This window comes from Borostomias antarcticus (genome assembly GCF_949987555.1).
Source record: "Borostomias antarcticus genome assembly, chromosome: 1".
In the NCBI taxonomy this organism is placed as follows: domain Eukaryota; kingdom Metazoa; phylum Chordata; class Actinopteri; order Stomiiformes; family Stomiidae; genus Borostomias; species Borostomias antarcticus.
Window position 1 is genome coordinate 47,593,420 of NC_140234.1, and position 27,991 is coordinate 47,621,410.

The 27,991-nt window shown below is 44.1% G+C and overlaps 1 protein-coding gene across 1 annotated transcript; it reads right to left on the reverse strand.

Annotated features, from left to right (window-relative positions):
* Positions 1-612: 612 nt before the first annotated feature.
* Positions 613-27,991, reverse strand: sacs (sacsin molecular chaperone; the record flags this gene model as incomplete). The annotated part of the gene is made up of 9 exons (XM_084447873.1): positions 613-12,548; positions 14,827-14,918; positions 15,022-16,504; positions 16,691-16,837; positions 17,008-17,119; positions 22,840-22,925; positions 23,049-23,139; positions 26,263-26,413; positions 27,969-27,991. 9 exons carry the CDS (start codon positions 27,989-27,991, stop codon positions 988-990), a joined length of 13,746 nt encoding a protein of 4,581 aa, XP_084303999.1. The 3' UTR covers positions 613-987.

Consider the following 27,991-nt stretch of genomic DNA (forward strand, 5'->3'; position numbering starts at 1 on the left):
ACTTTGTATTCTGTCAGATCCATTTTTTTTCTTTTATCTGATTTCTCTTATCAACATACCCAATATTGTGTTCTCATCAGCATACTAATTTTGTGCTCCAAATGTGTTAGTCATAATATGTTCAATGTCATATACAGTATGTTCAATGCAGGACACACATTTAAACACTCATCATATGGCTGAGACATAATCAAAATACACATGAAAGATAAAATTCCATTCATAGTCCATTTCTATTCTGGTCATTCTCTCTACTGGGGTGACACAAGCTCTCTAGCTACAACTGTAAGTACAGGAGGTGTTTTGAGAAAGTGCATTGACCATGTACAAGCAGTTGGCTGTGATACATAAGATTTACAACTTGTAAAGAAAAAATAACAGAAAACCAACAATTTAAACAAGAATGAAAGTACATTTTACAAAAACAAATGATTGTTGATTTATGCTCAGATACAATATGCTGCATGACAACATTTGCAACCTGAGAGTGTCTAGAAACATGTCTAGAAACAGATTAATTTGCATTTTAGATGGTATCAACAAATTACAATCAACTGGTTATTTGTGGCAGGAAAATATAATCTTATAAAAGTTAAAGTAAAAAGCAGCAGTTGTACTGGGTTATCAATTCAATATGAGACTTTGGTTTAAAAAACGATTGCTGGGGCTTTTATATGTACAGCATCACAGCAAAACATAATCAGTGTTATTGTAAAAGGCAAAGAAACTGTATTTTACTTTAAGACAGCTTATTGTTAGGATATGGATAGCCATACATATACAGTATACAATGTGCATGGGCCACAGAACCAACAGGGCTACTGCATATCTAAGCTCCAGCTGGACACTTGTATTTGCCTCAAAACAATAATAAATGTACAGATCAGGATTGCACATAGCCACTATTACCTTCTGTTTTCAGAGGATCTATGCATGTTTTCTAAGACTAACCGCTCTACTATTTCACAGCAGTACCGTATGACAGGATTACATTTTTTGCTGCACAAAATTTTCAAGTTTAATGATGATCCGTGCTGTACATTCCATCACTCTCATGGCCACCTCAGATGTGAATCTGTCATTGGGTATCTGGGGGAAGGGTAAAAGATCAGGATAGCGAGTTCGTAGGCTGTCCACACCATAACCCTCTAGGATCTGGACATCATTGGCAAGTCCTTTTAGCTGTGAGTTGTACTCTTCCACTTTCTGTGCCAGTGCTGTGGGTTTCACATCCTTGTCTGACTTCCCTCTGACAGCATAGTCGGCAGCTATCAATGCTAGTTTTGTGGCCAGGTAGCATTTGAAGCACACCCACTCGTTGGCATTTTTGTGAAGGTCATTTCGTGCTGCAGAAAAGTTGGCCCTTGCTTGCCTGAGCCACCTGCGGGCTTCCACTGGGTTCCCGACAGATTTGAAGGTCGGTGGAACGAAGAAGCGATTAGAATGTGATGAACCTGCGTAGCCAGTGTAATGCTCTCGGAACTGCTGCCGCTCCGACTTATGGCTTGTTGCCTCTTGATTCCATGATGTGTAAAACCTTTGAAATGAGAACTTCTCTGACTGGAAACGGGTGGAGGATGTTGTGAAAGTCCTCCTAGATGCTCTATCTGTACTCTGCTCTGTCGCAGACTGTTTCTCCATTCTGTTGATCTCATTTTGTAAGTGCTTGAAGACCTCTGTTGCAATGTCTAGATTATCTGCGTTTTTGTCAGGATGCCACTTGAGATACAGTCGGCGAATAATCTTCTTCCTCTCAGTTTCAGCAAGTTTCCAGGCTTGCTCAATTACTAAGGTCACTTCTTTCAAGATTTCTGGCAGTGCACTGAGCCTCATCTTTTTGGGAGATTGTTTTGTTGGAAGGGGTCTTTGATTTTCCTTCCCAGAAAAATTAGGAGGCACCATTCGTGGGCCAGCAGAGCGGCTTTCTGGAGGAGTTGTTGGGGTCGATGGGGCACCACTGTCTCGAATGTTATGGGTACCGTCATCTTGCCTGGAGAATTTGTACAAATCCAAGGAACTGACTATTTTGTACTCACTGTAACCAATGTCAATTTGGAAGCACTTCCCAAGGAAGCTTGGGTTATCCTCCTCTTCTTTCTCCACTTCTTGGACAATGATGGCATATGTGTAGGTTGGCTGGTAAGAACCAAAGATGTCCCCTCCTTCAGAGTCTACAAGATAACCCACATATTCTCCAGGGTAAAACACATTCATGGGGTCCATTACTAGTATATGATGTATCTCAGCTGGTATAGGGGTTCCAGGGAGGGGAAGCTCAAGTTTTGAGGGCTCTGTAGAGTCATACTTAACACCAAGGTTGTCAAGCTTCTCTGTGATCCTGTAGATATCATTACAGCCCAGCATAGCGATCAGATAGGAAGTATCAGATATCAAATTGTCAGTTGCAGATTTAAGTGTCATTGCCAGTGCTAAGAGGAAATTAATGTCTTTGCTGTCTGAGTGCTGGATGTAGAGATGAATAACAGCTGTCCCATACCTTTTCAGAAAGGCCAGTGTTTCACTCCGGCTATGTGGGATGGGGCTGCAACCTTTCACTCTCAGTGTTGTCTGAAGTTTTTCAAAACATGATACCTTTAACCCCTCACAAAGTGCTTTGCATAAACGTATGGCTTTTTCCTCATTCACAAGGAATGCATTGTCATTCTCATGCTTCATTATTCTGATCAGTCCTGTGATGAACTGCTCTGATGAGAGTAGGAGCTGGAGGCGACCTTGAAGAGAGCAGAGAGCTCCAAACTGGCACATTTTGGGAGAATCTTCATCCAGCTGCTCCTCGAGGATGCCACTCAGTAGTCTTGGCCTTAGCTTCTGTGGGAGCAGCATGATCAGCTTTGTATGGAAGGCATGGTCTTTACCGAGATAACACTGACTCATGTCAACAAGCATCTGGACACCAACATTGCCCTGAATTCTGCTTTTGAAGTGTGGGGCATCATCAAATACTAGACTATTTGACTTGGCCAGTCTACCATCGTGACTTGGTAGATAGAATATCAGGTCTCTAAGGCCTTCAAGGTCTTTGCGTATTTCCACTGGGTCATTCTGCAGACTTTTGAAAAGTCCTGACACAGCCCTTTTCACAGTTCTCATTTCATTTGGGTCAAGCTGCTTGCCCTCTGAATTTCTGTAAATGCGAAACAACACTTCAACATATTGCTTTGTTGAAACAACATCCTCTGTGCCCAGAAGCTTGAACAATTGGTGAAAGGTGCCCAACTCTAGTGGTAGTTTGTATAAATAGGGTTTGAAGTCAGATTCATTATCCAGGTTAATGACAACCTCCTCTGGTTTCAGAAGTTTCCAGCCCTCCTCAACCATGACAAAAGCCACCCCCCGTAACTGGTAGCGAAAATCTCTTTTATCTGCATTGAGAAACTCGTAGGTGGACCTTAGGACCTTGTTTCTAGTTTTCACCATGTCATCGTCTGGGTTGGATATGTTGCAGATGTTTTTGCAGTTGCATATGACTTTGTCCAAGGGTGGTTCCAAGTTGACACTTAACATAGTCAGCACTTGGTCAAGTTGTTCTTGGCCAGTGAGTGTGCTTCCCTCCTGGTCTTTGATGCCTGATGGTGTGGCTTTCTCTGGGAGAATAGGGCATGATGTCCAAAGCAGTTGAATTATATCAGTTTGTTTGAATTTTGGGTTGACTTGAGATCCACTGAATCGAATCAAAGGGAGCATGCCACTATTTTCTTGGTACTGGCCATGAAGCCGAGTCAGGTCAGTGGGTGCACGCTCAGGACACAAGAATGGTATCATCGAGAGTTCTTTGAGAAACGCGCCAACAAATAGATCTGTCCTCTCATTGAAGATGTGATTGAGGAGAATATCAACAATGCTTTGAGTTTTTTCTTTTGACCAATTCTCTGTTTGTGATTTAATACTGACTTCTTTTGCAAACTGAAGAACTTGCTGCTGAGAGATTATGTATTTCAAACCTATGTTTCTTAGGAATGTGATCCAGGATGTGAGATATGCAGTTCCATTTTTTGGTTTGGATGCATGCTCGACTTTCTTGAAGAAGTCATTGGGGATAAATGATTTGGATGGCAGCATGACTTCAAATACCTTCACTGTTTGATCGTAGAACATTTTGGCAGGCTTGAGTCTGTTTGTGTAGTCATAGATGAACGATAAACTTTCTAGTTTCTCATACAGCTGATCCTTCATCACACATGATTCCTCCATACCCAGAAGTCTCTCTTTCATATAGACAAGATGTTCAATTTTGGCATCATATGACAGACTGTCAAACTTTGGTAGGAGGTGCTTCAGGTAGACTTCCAGATCATCAATTGGCATACACCCAAGAAAGCTGTACAGTTCTTTTAACTGTGGATTGTCAGCCAGGATGGCAAAGGATGTTGTGTGGGCCCATTTTTCCATATCAGCAGAGGGGATGCTTTTTGAAAGAACATAGCATGAACCAAAGTTTGCGATGCTTATGTATCTGCCACTGACTGCTTTGAAGCATGGGAGCAATTTCAAACTCTGGGCGTCCTCTGGTGATAGGTTGATCAAGTTGCAATTGAAATACAACAGAAGGGCCTCAAAGTCTTTGTCAGTCAAGCTTCCTGCTTTGAATGCAGATGTCTGAATCATGTACTCCAGTGCTTTTAGAATACTGGATGGATTGTCAATATTTGCTGTATGCTGTGCCAGAAAAGGCAGAACGGGGTTCTCTTTGACGCACATTTTGTTCACTGCTAGCTGAGTGCATCCACTTTTCATTAAAGTGTGGAAGACTTTGTCGTTTTGGCCATTTGGAAAGATAGCGGTGCTTATTAAACTCAGGGGCAACAGCACATCTTGGTCAGGCACAACCAACTTGTTGCTTGAAACCATGAATTTGATTCCTGGTAGCAAAGCCCAGTCTTTCAGGATTTCAAGTACTGTATCAAAACTGGGTTTGATGTCTGCCTGGTCTTCTTTGATGGCAATGTTCTCACTGATGAAGTGCCATGCACTTTTCAGCCATGACTCACTGGCATATGAGTCTCTCCACTTCACAGACGTTTTTGTTCGATACTCACGAGCTAGTACAGAATTTAGTAGTTCACCAAAACTGCAGATGTCAAAGACCTTTGCAACACCAGATTTCATCAGGATATTGCTGTACCTCGAGTACAGTGTGTTCATGAACAGCTCTTTCCTTGTTGAGATCAGGTCATGGTGTGTGGTTAGAAACTTTGGTCTCTTGGAATCAAACACCTGGAGCATGTTGTCCATTGTCATCAGCAGTGGTAGCCCTTCTATGTTGACTTCATCTTCCTCTATGTCCTTGAAGCAGTAGTCAACCAGCAGTTTCAGACTGTGGAAGAGTTTGTAATTTGACTGCTGTAGCCGACATGGAAGTTTTCCAACTTGGCAAGATGTGTCAGGGGATGAGAAAGTGAGTAGAAATTCACGTACGTCCTCTGAGGTTATGTAGCTCACTGGAATGCCTGCATCTTCCAGACAGAAGTAAAGACTAGCTGTTTCATCACAACTGTGGACCAAGTTGAAGCCCACATCCAAAAGCAGGGCCTTGAGTCTGTATACATTCTCTGCTACAGACTTGCGTGTTGTCATGTTGTATTCTGTGTTTTTCAGATGTTGAAGTTCATCCTGGAGCAAATTGTCAAAAAAGGCCCGGCCTTTGTTTGAAGTGGATGTGTTCACCCAGGAGATGTAGATGGCAGAGTGCATGTCTGTGTTGTCAATGTGAGGTGCCCTCATGACAGGAAGAAGACGTTTCAGGTCAGCCTGAATGCAGTTGTACACTGCTTTGACAAGGCAGTACCAATCTGGCTGTATGTCAACTTTGTTGACAGGGAAGAAGTAGAGAAATTTTCTCAGAGTGTCTTTCACAATGTGAATTGGTGTTCCCTGTATGACAGTCATGGTGGGATCAGGTCCCTGGAAGTAGCGTCTCTTGATCTGGATCAATAACTCAACATAGGCCGGGGCTATCAAAGTTGTCATCAAGTTGTTGTTCCAGTCACTTCTCACCCCTACTCCATTGTCATCTCTCCAGAGGTTTCTTCTGGCAGAGTCCAAAGCAAAATGCCCATTGACATGAAAGGGCAAACCAGTCTCCAGAGAGAGGGGCAGGAAGCAGAATGCTCTGTGGGGTTTCTTGTAGTTATGGCTCACACATGCAGCCACCCCTCCACGTGGAAACAGAGTAATGTCTTCATTTTTGTGGGCTGAGATTACACTTTTTGAGACACTCTCAATGCTGGAAAAGCCAGATCTGTTGCAAACCATCCAAGTTGTTAGATTGCTGTCAGAGTCCTCTATGTCCATTGTGTAGGTTATCTGTTGGACTGGGATTTGGGTGAGCTGCTTCTTTTTTGTAACACTATCAACGACTGAGGCATGAAACTGCTTGCGCTTTAGACGGTCACCGTCTGTGATTTTGGCAGACACAGAGTAGAGCACTTTGAGGTCCCCTGTAGCTTTCTCAATTTCACAGATTGAAATTTTCTCCATGTGGTTCAGGAACATAAGGAGCTCTGCCCCATCAGTTTTTAGTTTGTCCAGAAGGTTTTGCACCATTCGGTCAGATGCAGGAACAGAGTTGATCTCTGATATTTTGGCCATTTCTTTAGAGCGAATGGGGAATCTGAACATTGTGGCACGTTCAAGCTTGAAATGAGCCCCCAAGTACAGACTTAGGACATCAGAAAACTGAGATCTAAAGTCCGAGTCCAAGTCTCGGAACATTCTTCCAGGACTGACAGATGTTGCCCCAGGTGCATACAGTGCATGTGGATCAAAGATGCAAAGAATGTCATTGTTTGAAATGAAGGATGGGCAGTCAGTTATGTGGTAGACGGAGTTGAATCCTATACCATATTGTCCTGTTTTGCCAGGGTTTGCTTCTTTTGTTCCTCTTCCCAAGTTCTGGATTCCTCTGACATCATCCTCAGTGAAAGGCTGATTGTTGTAAACACAAAGAGATGGACCTTGCATTGGCACCCATTTGTCATCAAATATTCTGTCCATGGAGTGGGTTCTTGGATCAAACACAAAGTAGATTTCAGTGGCTTTGGCATCATCTGCATTTTGGAGGAGCTCCTTCAGCATTTCCTTTTCTGACGGGTAAGCATTTAGAATACTTTTGATTCTGCTTGTGAGTTTTTCTTTTTGTCCAAACTCACTTCCAAGTGTAGTGAAGCAGATGTTAGACGCGTACCTCTCCAAGGCTTTGTGGCGTTTGGGAACTGCTCCTAATTTCACAGCAACTTCTCTTGGAATATCTGCATGGCAATATTTCACAGTTGTGTCTCTCACTTTGATCCACGGACAATCATTGTAACAGAGGGATTTTGATGGCTGCAATGTAAGATGAGTATCAGGTAGGAGAATCTCTGCATAATTGGCTTGGCAGAATTCTTGGTTTTTGTCTCTGATTAAGCTCCATATGCCTTCACTTATGATTCTGCGAGAAAGCTGGAAGTTCTCCTCGGAGAGTGCCCTTCGCCCACATTCCTGTTTCAATACTTCAAGGACCGCTGAGAAATTCTCAACTTTGAAGCCTGCCAGGACCCCAACATTCTCAAAGAGCTCACGGCAACTGTTTCTGTACTTGTTGGGAAGCTGGTAGAGATATGGTGCTGCGTCAAAGTTCAGGTGGAATGCAACTTTGGAAGGATTCACGTATGTGTTCTCCACAAGAATGGAGTTAAAGGTTTTCAACTCCTCCGTGATTTGTTTCTTTGCAGTATCAACTTGTAGCATCTCCTCATGTAGATATTTGTAACAGGCATTTGTTATGTTTTCCTGATAGAGAGTCACTCCGTCAAATGATTTAGAAAGTTCCTTTAGTTGCCCGATGACTAGTCCAACTGTGGGCTTTCTAATCAGTCCAAGAGAGTCTTTGACAGCCAGTGTGATTGGGCCACAACCTTTGAAAGATGGGGAGTTTTCATTTAGGATTGGTTTCATCAGGCACACTGTGTCCTGGTGGTCAGTTGTAAAGAGCTCTTTGGCAGAGAACATTGTGGAAGGAGAGAAATTGTTTCCATGCCATGGCAATGAAAACCCTGCAGGTTTTGTCAAAAATGGAAGGAAACAGATATCCTGTAGCTTTTTCAAAATCTTGTCAGCTCCAGAGTCTGTCATTTTCAGCTTCTCATCTATAAGGCTGAGGAGTATACTGCTGCGGAGACATGCAGCAGTATGATCATTTTCATTTAGATCTATCACCGATTCAGCACGTTCAATCAGGTCCTCCCATGAGAGGTCATCCTTTACCATGCCCAGCTGTACTAACTTGACCAGGCACACTGGATTCAGGTAGTCTTTTGTGGTTCCCTCAGGAAACCTACCATCATCGGTGCTGTAAAGTTTGGCAACTCTACCTTCTGGATGGATGAGCCTGGATGGTAAAACCAACTGTTGATCAGGACCAGAGCATGGAATGCATGGTGTCTCTCCCAGAATTGATGCAAATTCATCCAATTTTTCATTCAGGACATAGTGCACCAGAGGGTCTCGCAGTTCTTTGTCAATGTCTTGGATATTGGGGAAAAATACATCTGAAAAGAACTGTTTCTCTGTGAGGGTGTTCTCCATCAGCTTCCCTTTGCACCCAGCATCGTCAAACCCCTCCTTCACCCAATCAGGAAGCTCAACTGCACAGAGGTCTTGTGGGCCACTCCTCTTCAGGTACTTCAAGAATATCTTGAATGCAGCAGAGCCAATGTCTGGCCTACAGAGCAAGGTGTCATCTAGAAATCGGACATGCTTGATCGACACCCAGGTCTTGCCATCGGAGAACACTTTTGCTTGGTCATCATCGCCGGCTTTGGCCATTTCTTGGTAGACTCCTTGGCTGATCAATGTGAAGTCATCATGCACCATGCTCGGATCAGGCCATGCTGCAAAGTACTGGTAATCCAGCAGCTCTCCACTCTCTGCCATTGAGCGTAGCATACTTAGCGCTGACAGATATGCCTTGACAATCACGTGTCTCATGAACACTGAGTTCCAATGTCCTTTGGTGTCTGTCTTCCAGATTTCTTTGCGGTTAGATGTCACTGCAAAACAGCCATTGATATGGACGGGCAAGCCTGTTTTGATTCTGAGAGGTAGATAACAAAACACCTCTCCCATAGGACTGGTGCTTGTCTTCACTGTCCATTTCCGATTCTCCTCTTCTGAGAGCAGAACAGCCACACCCCCACAAGGCACTAGTCCTAGCCTTTTTCCACTCTCCCCTAGGGAGAATTTGAGAGCTTCAGTTACATCCATACATGAACAAATGAGCCAGTTTGTTGTTTCAATTGCCTTTTGGGGCATTTCATCTGTGAGACGCCTTGTTTGAACACCTTTGGCAGCCATCTCAAAGTATGAGTTTGGATCCTCTTCTGAACCTCTGAACAGGGGGGACTGGAGATCAACTATGCGCTTGAACACATTGTGAAACTCTTCCACCACAATGCGTATGATACAGCCAGACTTGGGAATATCTGCTGGCACCCTGTTGGTACTTGCTACCTTTTTCATGACTTTTGCAGCAGATTTCAGGATGCTCAGAGGTCCATATGCAGCTTTAGATGACCAGACACTTTTGTTTATGGCGACGACATCTTGTGCAGCGGCAGGGTTTGGCTCTTCATATTTCAGATACTTCAGGACCATGGAGCCAACATGCTGGGTGAACAGAATGAGCCGGTGGCCACATATGCTGAACTCATCAACAAGGGAGTAGATGTCAGTGGTGTTGTAATATACACTGCTGATCTCACTCGTTGATGCTTCCTGCTCCGTCCTGAAGGGCAGTCTGAACAATGTCCCATCATACTTGTAGGGGCACTCCTGAGCAAGAGGAAGTTGGCAGTTGAAGACATTGATAAAAGGTTTGAACTGATTGGGGAATTTCCTCAGTCGTTTTTGCTGTTTGCTCCAGTTTATTTTGATTCCAGGGTTCGACCCATCTCTTATGTGCTTGCTAATGTGGTTGATGTTTGGATCAAACATGATCATGAACTCTCTGCTCATTATAATGGGGATATCAGTGATGTGATACACTGAGTTGAAACCCAGGCCAAATTTGCCCACTTTGTCTGCTTCACATCTCTTCATTGACCCACCTAACCTTGTTATGTTCAGGAAGTCAGTGTCGGAGAATACAGAATTGTTGAAAGACCACAAGGAGGGGCCGTGACATATAATCATGCCAGGATCAAGCAAGTTTTCTCGAATGTCAGTATTCTTTCGCATGTCGATTAGAAAGCTACACTCTGTAGCATGTGCGTCATCTGCATTCTGAAGAAGCTCTTTGAAGATATCTGACACAGATGGATATTCTTCTAGAATGTTCTTTATTCTCACCGTTAATGGCTCTCGTTGGCCTGACTGCTCAAAGCCAAGGTTCTCTGGATTTATCAGTCTCGTACTCAGACATGGTACTTTCAACCACTCAGCAGTTTTCATAGGGATGTCATCATGGACTAAGATGATGGGTTCTGATGTATCATCAAGTAAGTCATTCAAATCATCCACTTTGATGTCACAATAGGTGCATTCGTGAATGGGTTTCATGGCCAGTTTGCTTGGGTCCTTGTAAGAGAGGATGGGCACATGCATGTCAATATCCACAGATATTTGACTGTTATACAGCCATCTTAGTACGTTTATCAAGAGAAGAAGATCGTGCTTGCTTTCGTCTTCGGTCATTTCTTGTTCACATCTTTGCCGTATTGTGTTAATTACCTCAAACACATGGCTAGGGACAACCTCTTCAACTGAGCCACAGAACTTGAAAAGCTTGTGAAACTTTGCAATGGTCTTTGGCAAGGAGTACAGATAGGGTTGCAAGTCTAGGTCAGGAATGGATTTCAGAACCGTTTGGCCAGGTGACGAAAATGTCTTGCCAGTCCACACCCAATCAAAGGGTAATGACTTCATTGCCTCTCTTGCATCCTCAAGGTGTTCTTGCATGAAGTTGTAAATCTCAAACAGAATCTGCTGGAACTGATACCAATCTTCTGTGGTAAATGCTTGAGATCTATGCCAGTCATTCACTGCCTTTAAGTGCTGTAACACTTGGTCAACCTGTGGCTCAACAGACAACTTTAGGGCCTTTTTCATGCCTGCAGATGTGCGCTCCACAAGTGCAACAGAGGACCCCACAAGCACTGCGTGAGACATATCACACATTTCAGTGAATGAGCAGATGTTCAGAGTGTCTCCCATCCAAGCAAGCGACTTTGGGTAATTTAGAGGTCTGTCCTTGCATACTGGCACCCATTTCAGTTTCTGTAGGGAAGTCTGAGCTTCTGAAGACTTGACTAACTTAGTCTGTCTGTTCAGTATGTGCAGAAGTGTTTTTGCTTTCTTAACTAATGGGTCCCACTCTGGCTCCTTGCCACCTTGTAACTCTTCTATCTTCCTTGCAACCTGGAGTACATCTTTTTCTGTGAGTTGAACTTCATTTTTCAGTCCAAGTTGTCTTAGTGAATGGAGAATATCGGGGGACGATGTATATGTACTTGTGGGGAATCTAGTTTTCTCCTCCAAGTAGAACAGGTCCTGCAGAATTTCCAGTTCAGGGTCAAAAAGGTCTGTGGCTGCGACAGGTTTTCCTGGAATGGTATGAATGAACTTAAGATTTGAAAGCCATCCAATCACAGCCGAGTTTTCATTTTTTAGGAAGGACAGATGCTTAAGAGCCCAGAGCATGATTTTGATGATCTCATCTTTTGAGTAGAAGCCCTTCTCAATATCTTGAACAACCATCTTCAAACACTCTGTAGTTTTCACCTGTTCCACATTCAGCATCTTGACGAGACGAATGGATGCCTCATCACTGCAACCCACAACATTGATGGACAGTTTGACATCTGGTGGGTACTTGGCGGTATGATGTAATGCTCTGGCTCCTTTCAGTGATGTAAATGTTGGGATGTCTTTGTCTGAACGGGCCCCTACTTTCTCAAAGATGGTCAGCTCCTGAAGTATACGCTTCTCTTTCTCTGTAACATCAGCCAACCCAGCCAGGAAGTTTCTGAGTGATATCTTTTGTTTGAATGAGAAGGATGAGACCTGGCTGGCCACTCTCTGTGTTGACGATCTGTCCATGATTTGCAGCAGCATGCTGGGAGAAGCTGGGTGGATGTAGTTTTTCAGCAGAGGGTGCTGCAAAGATGAATCCAGCTTCTTTACCACTACTGCTCCTAGCTTTGTCATCAGTTCAAGAAGGCTTTCAGAAAGTGAAGCTTCCTCTTCATCCACGTGAACAATTGGGGAAGGAGTTTTGAGACGTAGGAGCTCGATAGGGCCCTCACTTTCCTCCAGTGACACATTTGGGATCAAAGGCATGTCTTCAAAAGTACTTAAGTCATCTGGAAAGTTCATATAAAGATGCTTCCAAACCATCTTTAGCCAGGACAGTGTAGGGTGCTTCTTCTCTCTATTCCCAGGATCCCATTGGACTGTGAAGTCTCTGGTAGGCCAGGCCAGGGAGAGGATCTCCTTTATGAGTCGGGCTGATCGGTCAGGTGTTAGTACTTGTACCTGAGTGCAGGGTCTTCCTATGAACAATACAAAACCAAAAGCACAAGTTAGCATACATCTTTATCATCATTTCGAATTATGATTCATTTTACCTAACCCAAGTAAGGTGCTTAATTTTACTATGTATAGATTATGGGAAATTGGTCCCAACAGTCAATTGATTGAGAGGGTCAAAACCCAAACCACATAATCAATCAATCAATCAAAGCTTTATTTGTATAGCGCATTTCATACCCAGAGGCAACACAATGCGCTTTACAGAGAACAAGGGAGGTGGGCATAATGTCACATTTGTAAATGATCACCATGCATCCTCTAAATATTAATTGAACATTTACGTATATACATATATTATACAGAGTACAGTACAAAACATTTTACATCATAATAGTTTCCATTATGAGATAATAAGCCAATGGGAAAAACAATTGGTAGTTGGTCATTTCATTGCAATAATTTCTAGTTAATACAGTTTCACTGGAGACAATATTGAAGTAATTCAAAGCAGTACAAAAAGCAAGACCTATCATGCATAAGCTCAATAAGCTCAATAAGCTTCCACAGACACTTATGCAGTAGCCTTAATGCACACATTGTGCAGTTATTTGCTATTAGAAGATTTAAAGGTCACCCTGTATGAAGTGGCTCTTAAGCCTGTGAAGTAGAATTGTAATTACTTATGTAGCAACACAGCACTGATAGCATATTACATTGTTTTATTGTAATTACAATTTGTTTTATTGTACAACAATTACACAAGTGAAAGAGCAACTTGGATGTTTATAACTCTTGAGGGAGTGTGTGCAATGAATAAAGTGCATTATAATTCACACTGTAAAAAAAAATCACTGCTGAGAAAACACAATTTCAAGGAACACACATTTTAACCAATACAAACACATTTAGGGCAATATGAAATTAAAGTAATGTTGTTCAAAATTAAATAAAGAAAACATCCAAACTGATTTCCTGATTAATATATTATATTCAGAATAATTTGAGAATTTTCATATATTAAGTCTCACAGTTGTCTTAGAGCCCATTAAATGTTGTGTATTGGTTTGGGTTAATATAAAAAATCTGACAAGAACATATTAACACCACACCTCACAATTACCTACCTGAACACCCCCAAAGATATTGTTGCACTGCAATTTAATGTCAAAGTACATGTTTTAGAGATTTGTGTAGTACTTTCTTTTACCTTGTCTTACTACAGTATACTATGCAGATCCCAAATACCTATTTACTGTACATAGCCTATATCCAACTGTGTATTATTCGTAATGTTTAGTCAATGTCCTAGTTTGCCTTGATAGCAGAGAACACTATCAATCTGTTCAGAGACAGCGATGATGACATGACAAAATGAGCATCAGAGCCCGTTGTGGTGTGGCTTATAGCAGGATAAAGGACTGCATTACTAAACCAGTCAATGCTTGCAACACAGCTGCTGTATGGCCATGATCAAATAACACCTGGGTTAAGGGAATGCATCTCTCCACCAGTAGAACATGTATTCAGTATTGGGTGGGTGGAGGGGATATCCAGTGGAAAAATAACCACCATCCCCTTGCTGTGACCCACATGAAGTAATTACATATGGATATATATATACACAAAGAATGCTTCAAGGCCATATTTATGATTAGATTACACACATCTCCAACAGTAAAAAAGAGTAAAAAATACAACGCAAACTGATTTGACTTAGGAGAGGGTTACGAGAGTGTCAGGTTGTGGACAAGTTATCTGTTATGTGTGCCTTTTCAAGGTGCTTTGCTAGCCAATGCTGTTAGTTCAGCACTTCCCCTCCAGACAGGCTCATGGCCCTTTCGGCAAACTCCAGGCTGGGTATGGGAGTGAGCTTGTCCAGGGTCTGATAGCTGTGAGTGGAGGGTGTGGCACAAAACCTTCCCATCTGCCAGCTCACACACCAGCAGTCAGCAGTCATAAATTATCTACAGTATCAGTAGGCCAGTACACCAGGCTTCATGTCCTACGGGCGCAGCTGGGGAGTGGGGTGACTGAGAGCTATTACCCCCTGGCTTTACGCCTTGTGTAACCAAGTTGAACTGGTTAAACTCACTCCTCAGTATACCACCCACCCACGTCATCGAATCGCTAGCTTTTCGGCAGCATAGCTGGCTAAAGCAGTGCTTACTTGAGGTGGTCATGTGCACTGGCAACTCAATTGAAACCAGCATCAAAAAATAAATAAGTCCTCAAATCTTAAGTGTGGAACATTCATGTAACTTTCATGTGGAACATTCATGTAACTGAGAGGGGGTTTACCTCTACTTTTGGCTGCATCCTTCAGGCTGTTCATCACTGAGGGTTTGATGTTCTCCAGTATGAATCGCCCCTCCAGCCCTGGGTAGAGAGACCTGCACAGAAAATAGACATTTATAGTCAGATAATACAAACTTTTCTTGATACTAACTTTTATCGAAAAATATGGAAAGTGTGAACAGCTGGTTCATTGTGTACCTGGGGTACTCCTCAGAAGCGATGTAAATCGCATCCTTATCACTAACAGATGATGAGAAGGCAGCAAACGTTTCATCTTGGAGTGGCAGGAGCTCCAGTCCAATGAAGTCACTGTAACAGGCATCGCTGAGGATGAACTCCAGCAACAGGAGTTTCTCCTGGGAGGACCCTTTGTGTCTGGCCTTCCTCATCACCTGTCGTACCAGAGAAGGGTTTACCTTCTTGACACAGCCAGGCCCAGTCATGTAGGTAGCCAGGACTGAGTCCACTGCGATGGGCACCTTCGCCACCTGCATCCCTGAGCTTTGGAGGTAGTTTATCACCGTCTCTGTGATGTCATCGTCCGTGTCCAGCTCTGAAAACACAGCCTCCTCCACGCGGATCCAGTTGTTACTGAGAGAGTAGATCACCTGCTGCTGCAGCAAGTCGTGGAACAGAGGCTCCAGGATAGGCCTCCAGCGAGGTTTGATCTGGCTGGGGTCTGGCCAGGCCCCATATGTTCCTCTAGGGGAGAGAGGGAAGTCTTGGTCCTTCTTGGACTGGATCCTCTTGATGGCCTCAACAATGAGGGTATAATAGGCCCGGGGGATGACGGTGACGATGAGCAGCTCGTTCCAAAGGGCCGCAGGGTCCCTCCACTGGTCCACCTCACGCCACTTGATACTCCTGCGGTTGTCTGTGAGGCCGAAGAACCCACTGACGTGGACCGGGAGCCCAGTCATGCTCTCCTCCCCAAGGGGCAGCGGGAGGAAGCAGAAGGCCCTCCCTGAGAAACCAGACGTGGCCCCCTTGACTTCGTCGATGAGGGTGAGAGGCAGGGCGATGCCAATGGTGGGGATGAACTTCAGGTCGTCCGCCAGGGAGTCGAGGTCGCCGCTCAATCCCCGGCCCCCAACTCCATTACAGACCAACCAAGTGGTCCTCTGGGTCTCCTTGGTCGTCTCATCCTGTGTCTCGATGTTGACTTGGTAGGTCGCGCAGGTGATGTTGTTGCTGGGTACACCGTTGTTGTAGCTGTCTATGGCTCGCCCGAGGGTCTTCAGTGAGTTGGGTCTCTCTCGCTTGTTCTCTGGGTTCTCTCCTGCCGTCACCTTGAAGAGCATGCGCTCCGTACCGTCCGACTCGCGCACATGCAGGGAAACCACTTGGACGCTCTTGAGGAAGAGGAGCACCGTGTCAGCGTCGGCCTTGAACGACTCGAAGAGCTCCAGAACCTTCTCTTTGTTGTAGATGTTGGCACTTAGCTGGGAGGGCTTCACGCGGAGGGGGAAGCGGAACAGCGTCCCGCTGAAGCTGCCGTCCTTGATGGTTTTCTCAGAGTTCCCGAATAAGCCGACGTAGGGGGCAAACTGGTCAGTCAGCTCTGTGATCTCCTTTGCGTCTGTCTTCAGGTTCCAACACTGCCCAGACTCATGGACTCCAAACAGAGTCTGGTGAGGGTCTAACATGCCGATCTGGTCTCCACTGAATATACTGGGGACATCTGAAACATTCGAAAAAAAGAAAAAAACATTACAAAAAATATAGAGCTCACCTCTATGAGGAATCAAGAGTGTTAGAATGACATCAGAATAGCACATTTCAGTTCAGAAATTCATGAATAAGTAAAGAGGGAGCTACAGTATAGGCTATTTTTTTTGTATTTATTTTACATTACCGCAGAGCTCACCTGTGATGTGGTACACAGAGTTGAACCCAATCCCAAATCGCCCCACTTTCAAAGGATCCTCTCTTTTTCTGCTTCTCGCTATCTCCTGAATTCCATTCCAATCCTCAGTTGTGAACATTGCATTGTTGTACACATACAGCGCAGTTCCTGAAACCAATAAAACAAGTAAGCTGTAAATATGAGCCCACTTTCCAGACAAAATCTTATCCACAGAGACTGAGCATCACTCTCAATTTAACCCTTTTCTTACATATAACTCAAATTATTGTAGTGTATGTGGTATATTGAATAGCCTACTCAGTCAAAGCTTACAGTACCTTGATACTGGGCCATGTCATGAGACCACAGTGACTCCACTCCATACTCTGTCTCATCATACATAAACTTGACCTCTGTGGCACCAGCATCCTCTGCATTCTGAATCAGCTCCTTGACAGGAAAAACAATAAAATAATGAAGAGCATTAGCTCTTCAGAGAGATTCAGTAAGAGAGTGATCAAAACTCCTACTAGGATGAGTTGGCTAATGTTATCTCAGAGCTAGCTAGGACAGAGAGGGTTGGATCATGGCGTGACCGAAATGAGAAGGAAAGAGATCCCTATCTCACCCTTGTGTGTGGGTGTTTGTAGAGGATGATGACGACCTGAAGTGGCAGGACCAGCACAGGATACCAGTGAGAAACCATCTAGGCCTACCTCCATTGCTGCTTCTGTATCTCTTACCAGATTCTACTGGTAAGTTTCAATACATTCTGTCAAAAATAATCTAGAAGCTGAATGCAATGTCAGTTTATTAATGCTCTATACAGTATGTATACCTGGATTTGAGTGACGGCCCAGCTTGAATAGACGATTTGTAATGAATATCTACTTCATAAATAAACTCTGTTTTGGCAGGTGTGGGGGCAAGGAGACAGAGAGTTGGAACAACTATGTCGACCTGGAGTAGGCCTACCCAGCATCAAAGTTTCCTGGAGAGAATGCAGCAGCAGCAGATTGCACGGCTGGCAGCACAGCTGGCTGAGAGCCATGAAAGGGAAGAGAGAATTATTTCGGCAGTTGTGGAGGCAAATACTCTGTCCACAGAGCGGGTTGTGAGCCTACTCCTAGAGGGTCTGCGAAACGCCATGCCCCAACCCGTTTCTGTCCTACCCTTTCAAGGATTTACTCAAACACCACATCACCCCAAGCCTTTCCCAACACTATTCAGACCAAGCAACCACAGAAAATGCGGTATTATATATAGACATGTGACATTATGTATAGACAATGTGAGTATAAATCTATAGCCTGTCTTGCAATGGTAATTGGCCTCCTTATTGTTTTGTTTATTAGCTAATTAACTGAACTTTTAGAGCAGTTGCACTATTCCTAAACAAGGTTAAGATGTATTTGTGTGTGACGTAAATATTGTAACGATTGTGAAAGAAGGCAGGAGGCAGCAGTTATGGGTGTACTGGCCGTTTCACAAAACACAACAAACACTTCTCTCAGAGGATGAGCCATGAGGGAAAGGGAAGAGACACAATCAACCCATCTCAGCCAGATTAAGAAGCCGGGCTACTCAGCAGTCAGTGCCAGATCCTTGACCAACCTAGTGGGTATCACGTCTCTAGCTGCAACCTAACCTACCTTTATCCAAATCCTACCTCACAATTTTTGTTTTCCTTCGTCCTAGACCGCCCTCCCTGCCACTGCCTGAACCTTGCCGGACTGGAGAACCACGTTCCTGCCTGAACCCTACGCCTGTCTGACTGCCACGTTTCTGCCTGACCCTTTCCTGTCCGACTACCACGTCCCTGCCTGACCCTCGCCTGACCAATAAATGTGCCCCGATGTGGGCTTGTCCCCCTACACCTATCGTATCTGCTCTTGTGTCCTTTTCCACTAGCCCTAACACCCCCCTTCCTTGGTAGCCCTAACACCCCCATTACTGTACACCCCCACCACAAGGTACCCCTCACGCCCAAAACAGGACCAAACACCGGGCCCCCCCTCTGGCGCTGCTGGCTCTTTCCACGCCCGCTGCAACACGCTCTCCAAGCAGACGCGAGGGGACGCCTGATTTGGTATTGAGAGTATCTGAAGCAGGGTATCTGTCATTGTCTGGAATGAGGTAATATAATGTTTGAATATTCAGTTGAATATTCAGTTGAATCGGATTGTACAGATACAGTACCCTACTTCTGATACTTTCAATACCAAATTTGGGTGTTGAAAGTAAAACTTATTTATTGTGATGTGACTGTATGTGTGTATGTGTTTTGAAAGAGACTGTTTTATGAGGCAGACCAGTCTCCACATTGTGAACTATATAAGCAATCTAATCTAATCTTTAACCAGATGTCTCGCCCCCAGGTCAAGCGTTGGCCCGCCCCTCAAGATCGTCCATGAGCTGTCTGCTCCCTGGAACCCTACCTCATCCCCAACTATCATCCCTATCCTGCCTCATAACCAACCTACCCTTCCTACACTGCCTCATACCCTACCTTCCCTGCCTCCTACCTACTGGGGCGGCTGTGGCTCAGGAGGAAGAGCGGGTTGTCCAATGATTGGAGGGTTGGCGGTTCGAATTCCCGACAACTCCTCTTTCCCCCTTACTATTCTCACTGTACACAAACAGTTGTACCTCCAGCCATCAGTCCGTGAAGCTCTTGAAGTTTGCGGACGACACCACCCTCATAGGACTCATCTCCAAGGGGGATGAGTCCGCCTACAGGTGCGAGATTGAACAGCTGCTGTCCTGGTGCGGTCGGAACAACCTGGAGCTTAGCGCTCTAAAGACAGTGGAAATGGTTTCCACCGTGGACTCCTTCCGCTTCCTGGGTACTGTCATTTCCCAGGACCTCAAGTGGGAATTGAACGTCAGCAACCTGATCAAGGAGGGTCAGCAGAGGATGTACTTTCTGTGGCAGCTGAAGAAATTCAACCTGCCACGGACCATGATGGTACAATTCTACACCTCCATCATCGAGTCCATCCTCACCCTGTCCATCACCACCTGGTTCCCCACTGCTACAGTCAAGGACAAGACTAATTTGCGGCGGGTGATATGCTCGGCGGAGAGGGTGATCGGCTGCGCCCTGCCCTCCCTCCAGGCCCCGCCCTCCCTCCAGGCCCTGCACGACGCCAGGGTGCTGAAGCGGGCCAGAAAGATCATGGCCGACCCCTCCCACCCGGGCTACGGCCTCTTCACACCGCTCCCCTTTGGCAGGAGGCTGCAGTCGTTAAAGACTAAAATTGTTCGACACAGGAACAGCTTTTTCCCCTCGGCCATGAGTCTTATCAACATGGCTCCCCTCTGATTGTGTCCTCCGGCCCCTGCAATTTGACTGACTACTGACTACTGCACTGACTCTTGTGTAGTCCAATTGCATTACAGTGCATGAGACGAGTCCTGGCATGCACTGTCCTGTCCTGTAATTGCACTTGTCCATTGTTGTATTGTAAGCACAACAATGTATATTAAATACAATGCCGATAAACTAATTCTGATTCTGATATGTCGAAGTGTCCTTGGGCAAGACACTGAGCCCCAAATTGCTCCTGATGAGCAGGCTAGCACCTTGCATGGCAGCTGCCTCCACTGGTGTGTGAATGTTTTTGTGTGAATGGGTGAATGAGAGGCCATTGTAAAAGCGCTATATACGTGCAGTTCATTTACCATTTACCTACCCTGCCTCATACCTTACCTATAAAGCCCTCATACCCTACTTACCCTGCCTCATACCCTACCCTGCCTTACACCCTACCTACCCTGCCTCACACCCTACCTACCCTGCCTCAAATCCTACCTACTGTACCCTGCCTCCCATCCTACTGTACATACAGTGCCTACCCGCCCTCATACCCTACTTACCCTGCCTCATATCCTACCCTGCCTCACACCCTACCTACCCTGCCTCACACCCTACCTACCCTGCCTTAAACCCTATCTACCCGCCCTCATACCCTACATACCCTGCCTCATACCCTACCCTGCCTCACACCCTACCTACCCTGCCTCAAACTCTATCTACCCGCCCTCATACTCTACTTACCCTGCCTCATACCCTACCTGCCCTGCCTATTACTCAGCCTACCCTGCCTCATACCCTACCTACCCTGCCTCATACCCTTCCTACCCTGCCTCACACATTGCCTACTCTGCCTATGCCAGCCCCGATAGTGGCCATGCTCCTGCTGCTCCCCAGCCACCCCCCAACATTCCTCCAACTCAGGAAACAGCACTCAGGCAGTATGTCAAGCAGCACGTCAAGCATACTTGCTACCAGGCCAACTTTTGGAACCAGGCATTGGTCCTGGATCCAGAGACACCAGAGCCACCTGACTGTGGCTGGACGAAGGAAACAACATTCCTCAGAGGTCGAATTACTTCCCTCCACATCTGAAAATACATGTTTTTCTCATAAAATGCAGTTGAGAGCTTATCCACTGTACTACAGTACATGAGGATCTCTATCTAATCCTTCTTAAAAATTGTGTCAATGTTCATGTATTGTCAATTTCAGCAATGTCTCATAAAAAACTGGAGATATTTCCCTTTTGTGTTTGTTCCCTATAATATAGGGACTATAATCGACTATAATCGGACTACAGAAAAAAAACAATAATTTCAAATCCTGTGATATGAGCATATAGAGGCCACAATGGAGGTAGAGCACATGGAGAGAGGAGTGTGTGAATGGACAGAGACACATTTTTGCTGCAAGGCTGAGGAGCCAGAACTCAATCATTTTACTCCCTTATACTTGGGGAATGACGTACCAATATGAATGACGTACCAATTAATAAATCTTGAATCTACTCTCCCTTCTCATCTTGCGACATGAAAAACAATTCTACATCAAAACCAGTACTGTAGACATGTAAACATGTTGTCCCCCACCCATTATGCATGTTCCCTTGTGGTATCAAGCCCCCTGCTTCTCATTATTGTGTTTATACAGAGATCCCACTATATTGCCCTATAGAAGACCCCTCAATTTTCTGGCTTTGTTTGTTTATAATGAACCAAAGAAAGATGGCATAATGTGTGATTTTATATAGCATGCCAGTAATCTGGAATCAAGAGGCATGACCCTTAGACGCAACATTCGCTAGTTGTTAAACAAGTCCATGTACCTGTATGGTCAAAAGTCCTATAATGTTGTTGTGTTGAAGTACAGACAAATCTAGTGCTACTAATGTCACATCATGTGTATCAATGATTGACCAAAGTAAGCTCTCTACAAACCATGGTAGAGTGAATAAGATTACAATTCTCCATGTAGTGTGCAAACAAATTCATGCACCTGTATGGTCAAAAGTCCTATAATGAATGTTGAAATACAGACATATCTAGCTACTAAACACCTCAAGCTCTACTCTCTGCGGATGTAGAAAGTACATGGTCTCCAGAGTAAACTTGTCTGAGACTATACTGAGACATCAAGCATAGTTTTTGATGTAAAAATCTAAATGTACCTGTCAATCGAAGAATGGATTGGAAAGGTGCTCCTTTTGTGGTGGATTCTGGTACTACGGGGGATGGACGGACGGACGACATGACACCGGCCTTTGGCTGTCACCGGGTGGGGGACAATAAACCAATAAACACACTAATGTGTCTGGTTATATCTAGTCAACTCAATATTCTCTAGGAGCTGCTACATGTTCATGTCAGTGTGTTTTACTGTGTGCTATGTATCCTGTAATTGGTTCATTCCAGTAAAATATTAGTAATTATTTATTCAATCCTCTATTTTTGATAGTGTTATCTTCTTATAATGTAATGTCATGTCATGCTAATATGGTTAAAACATTTCCCAGGAGCTTGCTTGATTGTCTCATTGAGAGAGGGCAGGGAAGAATTTTTACAGTCCTCCTATATTGACTCAAATAGGTGAACTGTTTTTTTTTCTTCTCTCAAATAAATATGTTTAATTTGATGATTTGATTTGATGATGCGTCGGGGGCAGTTTGGAGCTCTGTGCTCTGGGTTGGTGTGAGGTGATGTTGCTAGGTAATAATGATGAGCACACCTTGTTTTGAGCCCAAGCCCCATGATGTTTCTGCTCTCTCTGGCCCTGCTGTAGATCCAGGCATGGCTGCTCATTAACAACGTGGGTGGGCCTACTAAACACTACACAGTATCTAAGTTACACTTACTTTTAAAATCTGCCCTCCTTCAGGATACCTTCTCAGAATGTCTTTCAGAAACTCGACCAATGGCGGTGTGGTCTGCCCAAACCTCCCTGTAAACAAACCATGAAATACAACTGAGTTTAAAACATCTAAAGTGTAAATACACTTATCTTAAGAACCACTTCTATGCACATATCATTATTTGATTTCAACATTGTCAACATTAGTTTTACCTCCCCCTTTCAAGCCTCTTCCTTCCAGCCTGATGGACACTTCAGGGCTCCCAGAAGGCACCAGGGTCCCAATCTGCACTCTGTCATCCAGCTGAGGTGGGGGGGGGAGACAGAAAATGCATTGAACACGATGTACTACTATACTCTATAAACTACATGTCTTTGCTTTTCCTATAAAGAAACACGACTGCTTTGGGTAACTGCACTAGAATGACAATGAGTACATAATTACTGTATCTTGAAGGACACATGGGAATTCTTTGTGATGATATTAAAGTTATACTGTAGACTGTATAGAATTGAACATTGACTGATTTTATTTGATGGATTTCATCTTAAAAACATACAGCTCTGCTTAAGCAAGCCAAACATCCCCATATACCAAATAAAGCCAAACATGCCCATATACCAAATAAAATGGTAACGTTATAAGCATACCAGCTCAGTGGCCTTGTGGTTAGAGTGTCCGCCCTGAGATTGGGAGGTTGGGGGTGTGATCCCTAGCTGAGTCATACCAAAGACTATTAAAACCAATTAGTACCCAATGCCTCCTTGCTTGGCACTCAGCATAAAGGGTTGGATTGGGGGTAAGTCCCTGTGACATACTAACATCATGTACAGGGGGTGTACTAAGTTAAGGAGATAGGCTCTTGTCCTACGGGCCACTAGGCTCGAGAACCATTGGTTCTCAAGGCTACTTATAAGCATGAGCCTCATAAATATACTGCATTCTACTGTCTACTGGGAAGAATTGCAGGACTGTAGGGATAACATTATTGCACACGCATCACCGTGATACACAATCACTCAGCTTCTCCCAGGATCAATAGTCAGCAGCCTGAGCTGAACCTGAAGACTGCTGTCTGTGGCGCTCCAAGGTGAAACCCCTCATCTGCACCGTAACTCGCTTCGCTCAGCGCTTCTGGCACAAGCAGAGGCACCCTGGCAGGAGAAGCGTCCGCAATCTACTGTACTGCCACGCAGCCTCTCTCCTCATCCAAGACTGACTGCTCACATAACTGACGGGAAATACTTCACGGCATCGTTGCCTGTTGACAACGATGTAAGCAACGCCGCTTGGACTCAGATGTTGAGTATTTAATTATCTTGACCTGACAGCAGGCTGCTTTCCCTTTCTTTAGCCGGAGCTAAAAACAATAATAGTACAAAATGGTGGAAAAGGTCGACAGAGAAATGCAAGCAGCTGACTGGCCATAATAGCCCACTGACACTACAGTACTGGTCCTTTGTTGTACCACTGAGTTTTAAAGCCTAAATTAAAAGTAATAAAAAACTATCGACCCAACAGAATTTTCTATTCTCTTCTATATCCCTAATATGTGTATCCATCCATAACCATAAAACACACTTGACATCCAAAGGGTTTTCTCTTTGGCTCTCGAGCCGGCCGGTTTAATAATTTTAGAGAATCTTCTGGCTCTGCGAGGCACAGTGAAGAATGTGTTTGGAGCACAAGGGGAAGGACTAAACTTGTTACTGCCTTGAAGTATCCCCCAAAGCAAGACATTCCCAAGCTAAGTATGGACGCTGGAATGGTGCCAAGCTTTCAGAAAAGCGGCTTTTACAATGGTAATCAAATAAAGCAAGGCTGGATCTCAATTTTCATGGAGAGTTGGTTGCCCAACCATTTCAGCTTTACTGGTCTAGGTTTAGCGAGGTCTGAAGTGTCCATACTGAAGTTGATCGTGGATGTGGTCTGTGGCTTATTTCTGAGTGTGACATCAGAGGGGCTGCTAGGGATCCCACCTGTTCCTATCCCTCAGTTAGGCTACGTGGGGCAAACAGTGGAGTCCACTCCGGTCATTCTGACTAATGGCATACATAATAACCACTATGGTGTATGCTACAGTAAAAGGTACAGAAGACCTACAGCAAAATGGCAGTTCAATCTGACTCTTGAATCTGCCATTTCAAATATATGAACAAATTATTTAAGTCTGTATTTTCGAGAATTTGTACATGAATATGAATTGCAACATAAAACATGTTTACAATGATATGTGCAATGTGTGCAACACTATATACAGTAAATAAGACCTCCAATTGACCCTTCTCATCCGGTTGACTGGAAAGTCATGCACCTCATAATGAGTCAGAGCCATTGGAGATCTTTCCATGAAAGTAATTCAGAGAACTGCAACAATATCCTATATACTGTAGTGCATAGTTGGCATGAACTGGGCAGGGTGATCATTCTGTAGGCAGTCCAATCACAAACCTTAATCCTGTGCTAGGATGGTCTTTGAATGTACATAGCTAATTTGATTCCCAACAACTGTCTTTTACAATGCCATTCATTCATATAATGAAGGGTAATAAACAGGCAGTACAAAACAGACTTTAGTTTAGTCTTCGATCTCATATTGTGTCAGATAAAGAACAGTCATACTTTTGTAACACAAGAGAAGGACCTCTGTCCCTTGTCTGCATTCTTGACCAACGTGATTATAAAGCAGTCAAATGATGAAGACCAAGACTGATGAGTCAATCGACTGTCCTCTCAAACAGCAGGGTTCCCTTAGGCCTACATCTCACAATAACGCCATTGTTGATGGTGAGGGTTGTGTCACATTTGTCGCTTTGGTAATGAACAAGCACCAAAAACATTTGGACCCTCTAAATGGGGACATTTATCTATTGGCACTCAAACATATGTGTTTTTCACTTAGCCACTGTTGTTTTGTGGAAAGCAGCTTCAGTTGAGTCATGTACATACACAGGAAAGAGAAAGACCCGGCCAGCACATCATCACAACCAAAGAATTAGACAGCGACAACAAAAGTCCTAATCTGGCCCTGGCAAAAAATTACAATACAATAGGCTACAATTCAATCCCTGGATCACTGTATCGTAGCCAACATCTATGGTCATAAATTGTGGCTATTGTAGCTTCATATAGTGGAACATGTAGCTATTCTAACCAGTCTTGATGTCATCTGACATTATGTAATGGCACACTTTAACCAAGTCTACTATAAACCTGTTTGATACAGTTCCAAACGGTGAACAAAGGAGGAGTGTGAGAGGCAGATGAGAGAAAGCAGTAGTATCACACACAGAACAGTCACTTACTCATCTTATCGACATTGCGTGCAGCCAGAGATGCTTAAAACCCTCTACTGTAACGAAGGCATGCTGCTCTATATTCTTCAGCAATTGACAAGTTTCGGGGGGAAAAATTCCTATGACTTACCACTTTGCCATTGTGAATGAGCTGCTGTTCCGTGACAGGCAGGTCTGTCTCCTCATGGATGAGTTGCTTCACGTGCCTTACATCTGCAGAACAGGGGACCTGGTAGGACCTGAGGCCAATATACTCATGACGGACTGTCACCCATGCCAACCTGAAAAATACACACAAAATCACTAAATGTTCTGTTTTGTCCTAGGAAGTCCATGTGATTTATCTAAACACAAGCACATACAATGTCGCACAATGAGTAGTAAGGTGGCACATAACTGACTCTTAATTTCATTTAATTTAGCATTGGGACACTGTTAAAGATATCAAGTGTTTACTTTTCTATTCTAGTTTAGCGAACCCAAACTGATGTTTCTTTTTGGGGCAGTTTAGAGAAGACACATGATAGGGCTCATGGTTAAGAGCCTTTCTTGCCATCTTTATTGATTTGGGGAGTAACGTGAGAGAACCATCTGTCATCTGTTCATTAATAACAATGCAATAGTATTCAGATTACAGCTTGCTGTTAACAGAATGGTACATCTTAGGTCATGTGCAGTCCTGCTTGTAGCCTATGGACACAAAAATACCACCCCCTTACCACAAAAGAAAAAAGGGGGATCAAGTAATCAGCAGAGCTTAAAACGGTGGTATATTATTGCACGGTCCCCAGTTTGATCCCAGCTCCCGGCATTATGCAGAGGTGTCCTCGAGCAACCCCAAAATCGCTCACGTGCGGCACGGTTGTGCAGTACTTGGTACTGTAACCTCACAGCAAGCAGGTTTCAGGGCCTTTCTGTGTGGAGTTTATATGTTCTCCTCTCCCAGTGTTCGCACGGGTTTCCTCCCAAAGAACCCAATATTAAAAACAAGCAGACTTGGACTGAGCACTAGGACTTGGTCCCCGGGCGCCATGAACGATGGCTGCCCACTGCTCCTGGCTGCCCCAGATTGGATGGGATAAATGCAGGGAACAATTTTCACTGCCGACCCCTGATTGCATGTGTTGTGTTGTGTGATGTGTCGACGCTCACGTGTGTGATTGTGTGTCACTTGCTGTGGTGAATTAAAGACCCCATGAGGTCCTACATTTATATCACAATTGCCACAGAGACTGCCAACAGACTGATAGGCTACTTTGTAAACACTAGCCTGTACTTTTTTAGTTCTTTAATTTTTAAAGATCTGTGAGTAGCCTATTTTGTTTTTACTGTATGCAACACAAAGGTAGCCTACCGATTGTGTTGTCAACCCCCAAATGGATAGCTTTGCCTATTCAGCAAGCAGCTGAGGAGGATGGATAGAGAGACACTCATGTTCTGCAGCTGCTCAGACACACCTTCACTTAACCTAATGGAAGTAGGGCCTACGGTAGGCTATGAAGACGATTAAAAAACTGAAAAAGTAAAAGTAAACTAATGCTAAAAGTGTCCAGTTTGTGATTTTTTGACCCCATGGCTACAAGATAGCTGTTGAATGCCACAAAGTTGAGCTGATGTAGGCTTAATGACGTCGCCGGGATAGTGGATTCTATTCTATTCTATTCTATTCTATTCTATTCTATTCTATTCTATTCTATTCTATTCTATTTGATCTATTCTATTCTATTCTAACAAAGACAACCACCGCACCTTTAAGCACTATATGAGACACGTGAATAAATTAATTATTCATACCATTAATACCAATTCAACCTTGCACATTAAATTCAAACTCACCATGGGTCTCGACAGTCTGCCAT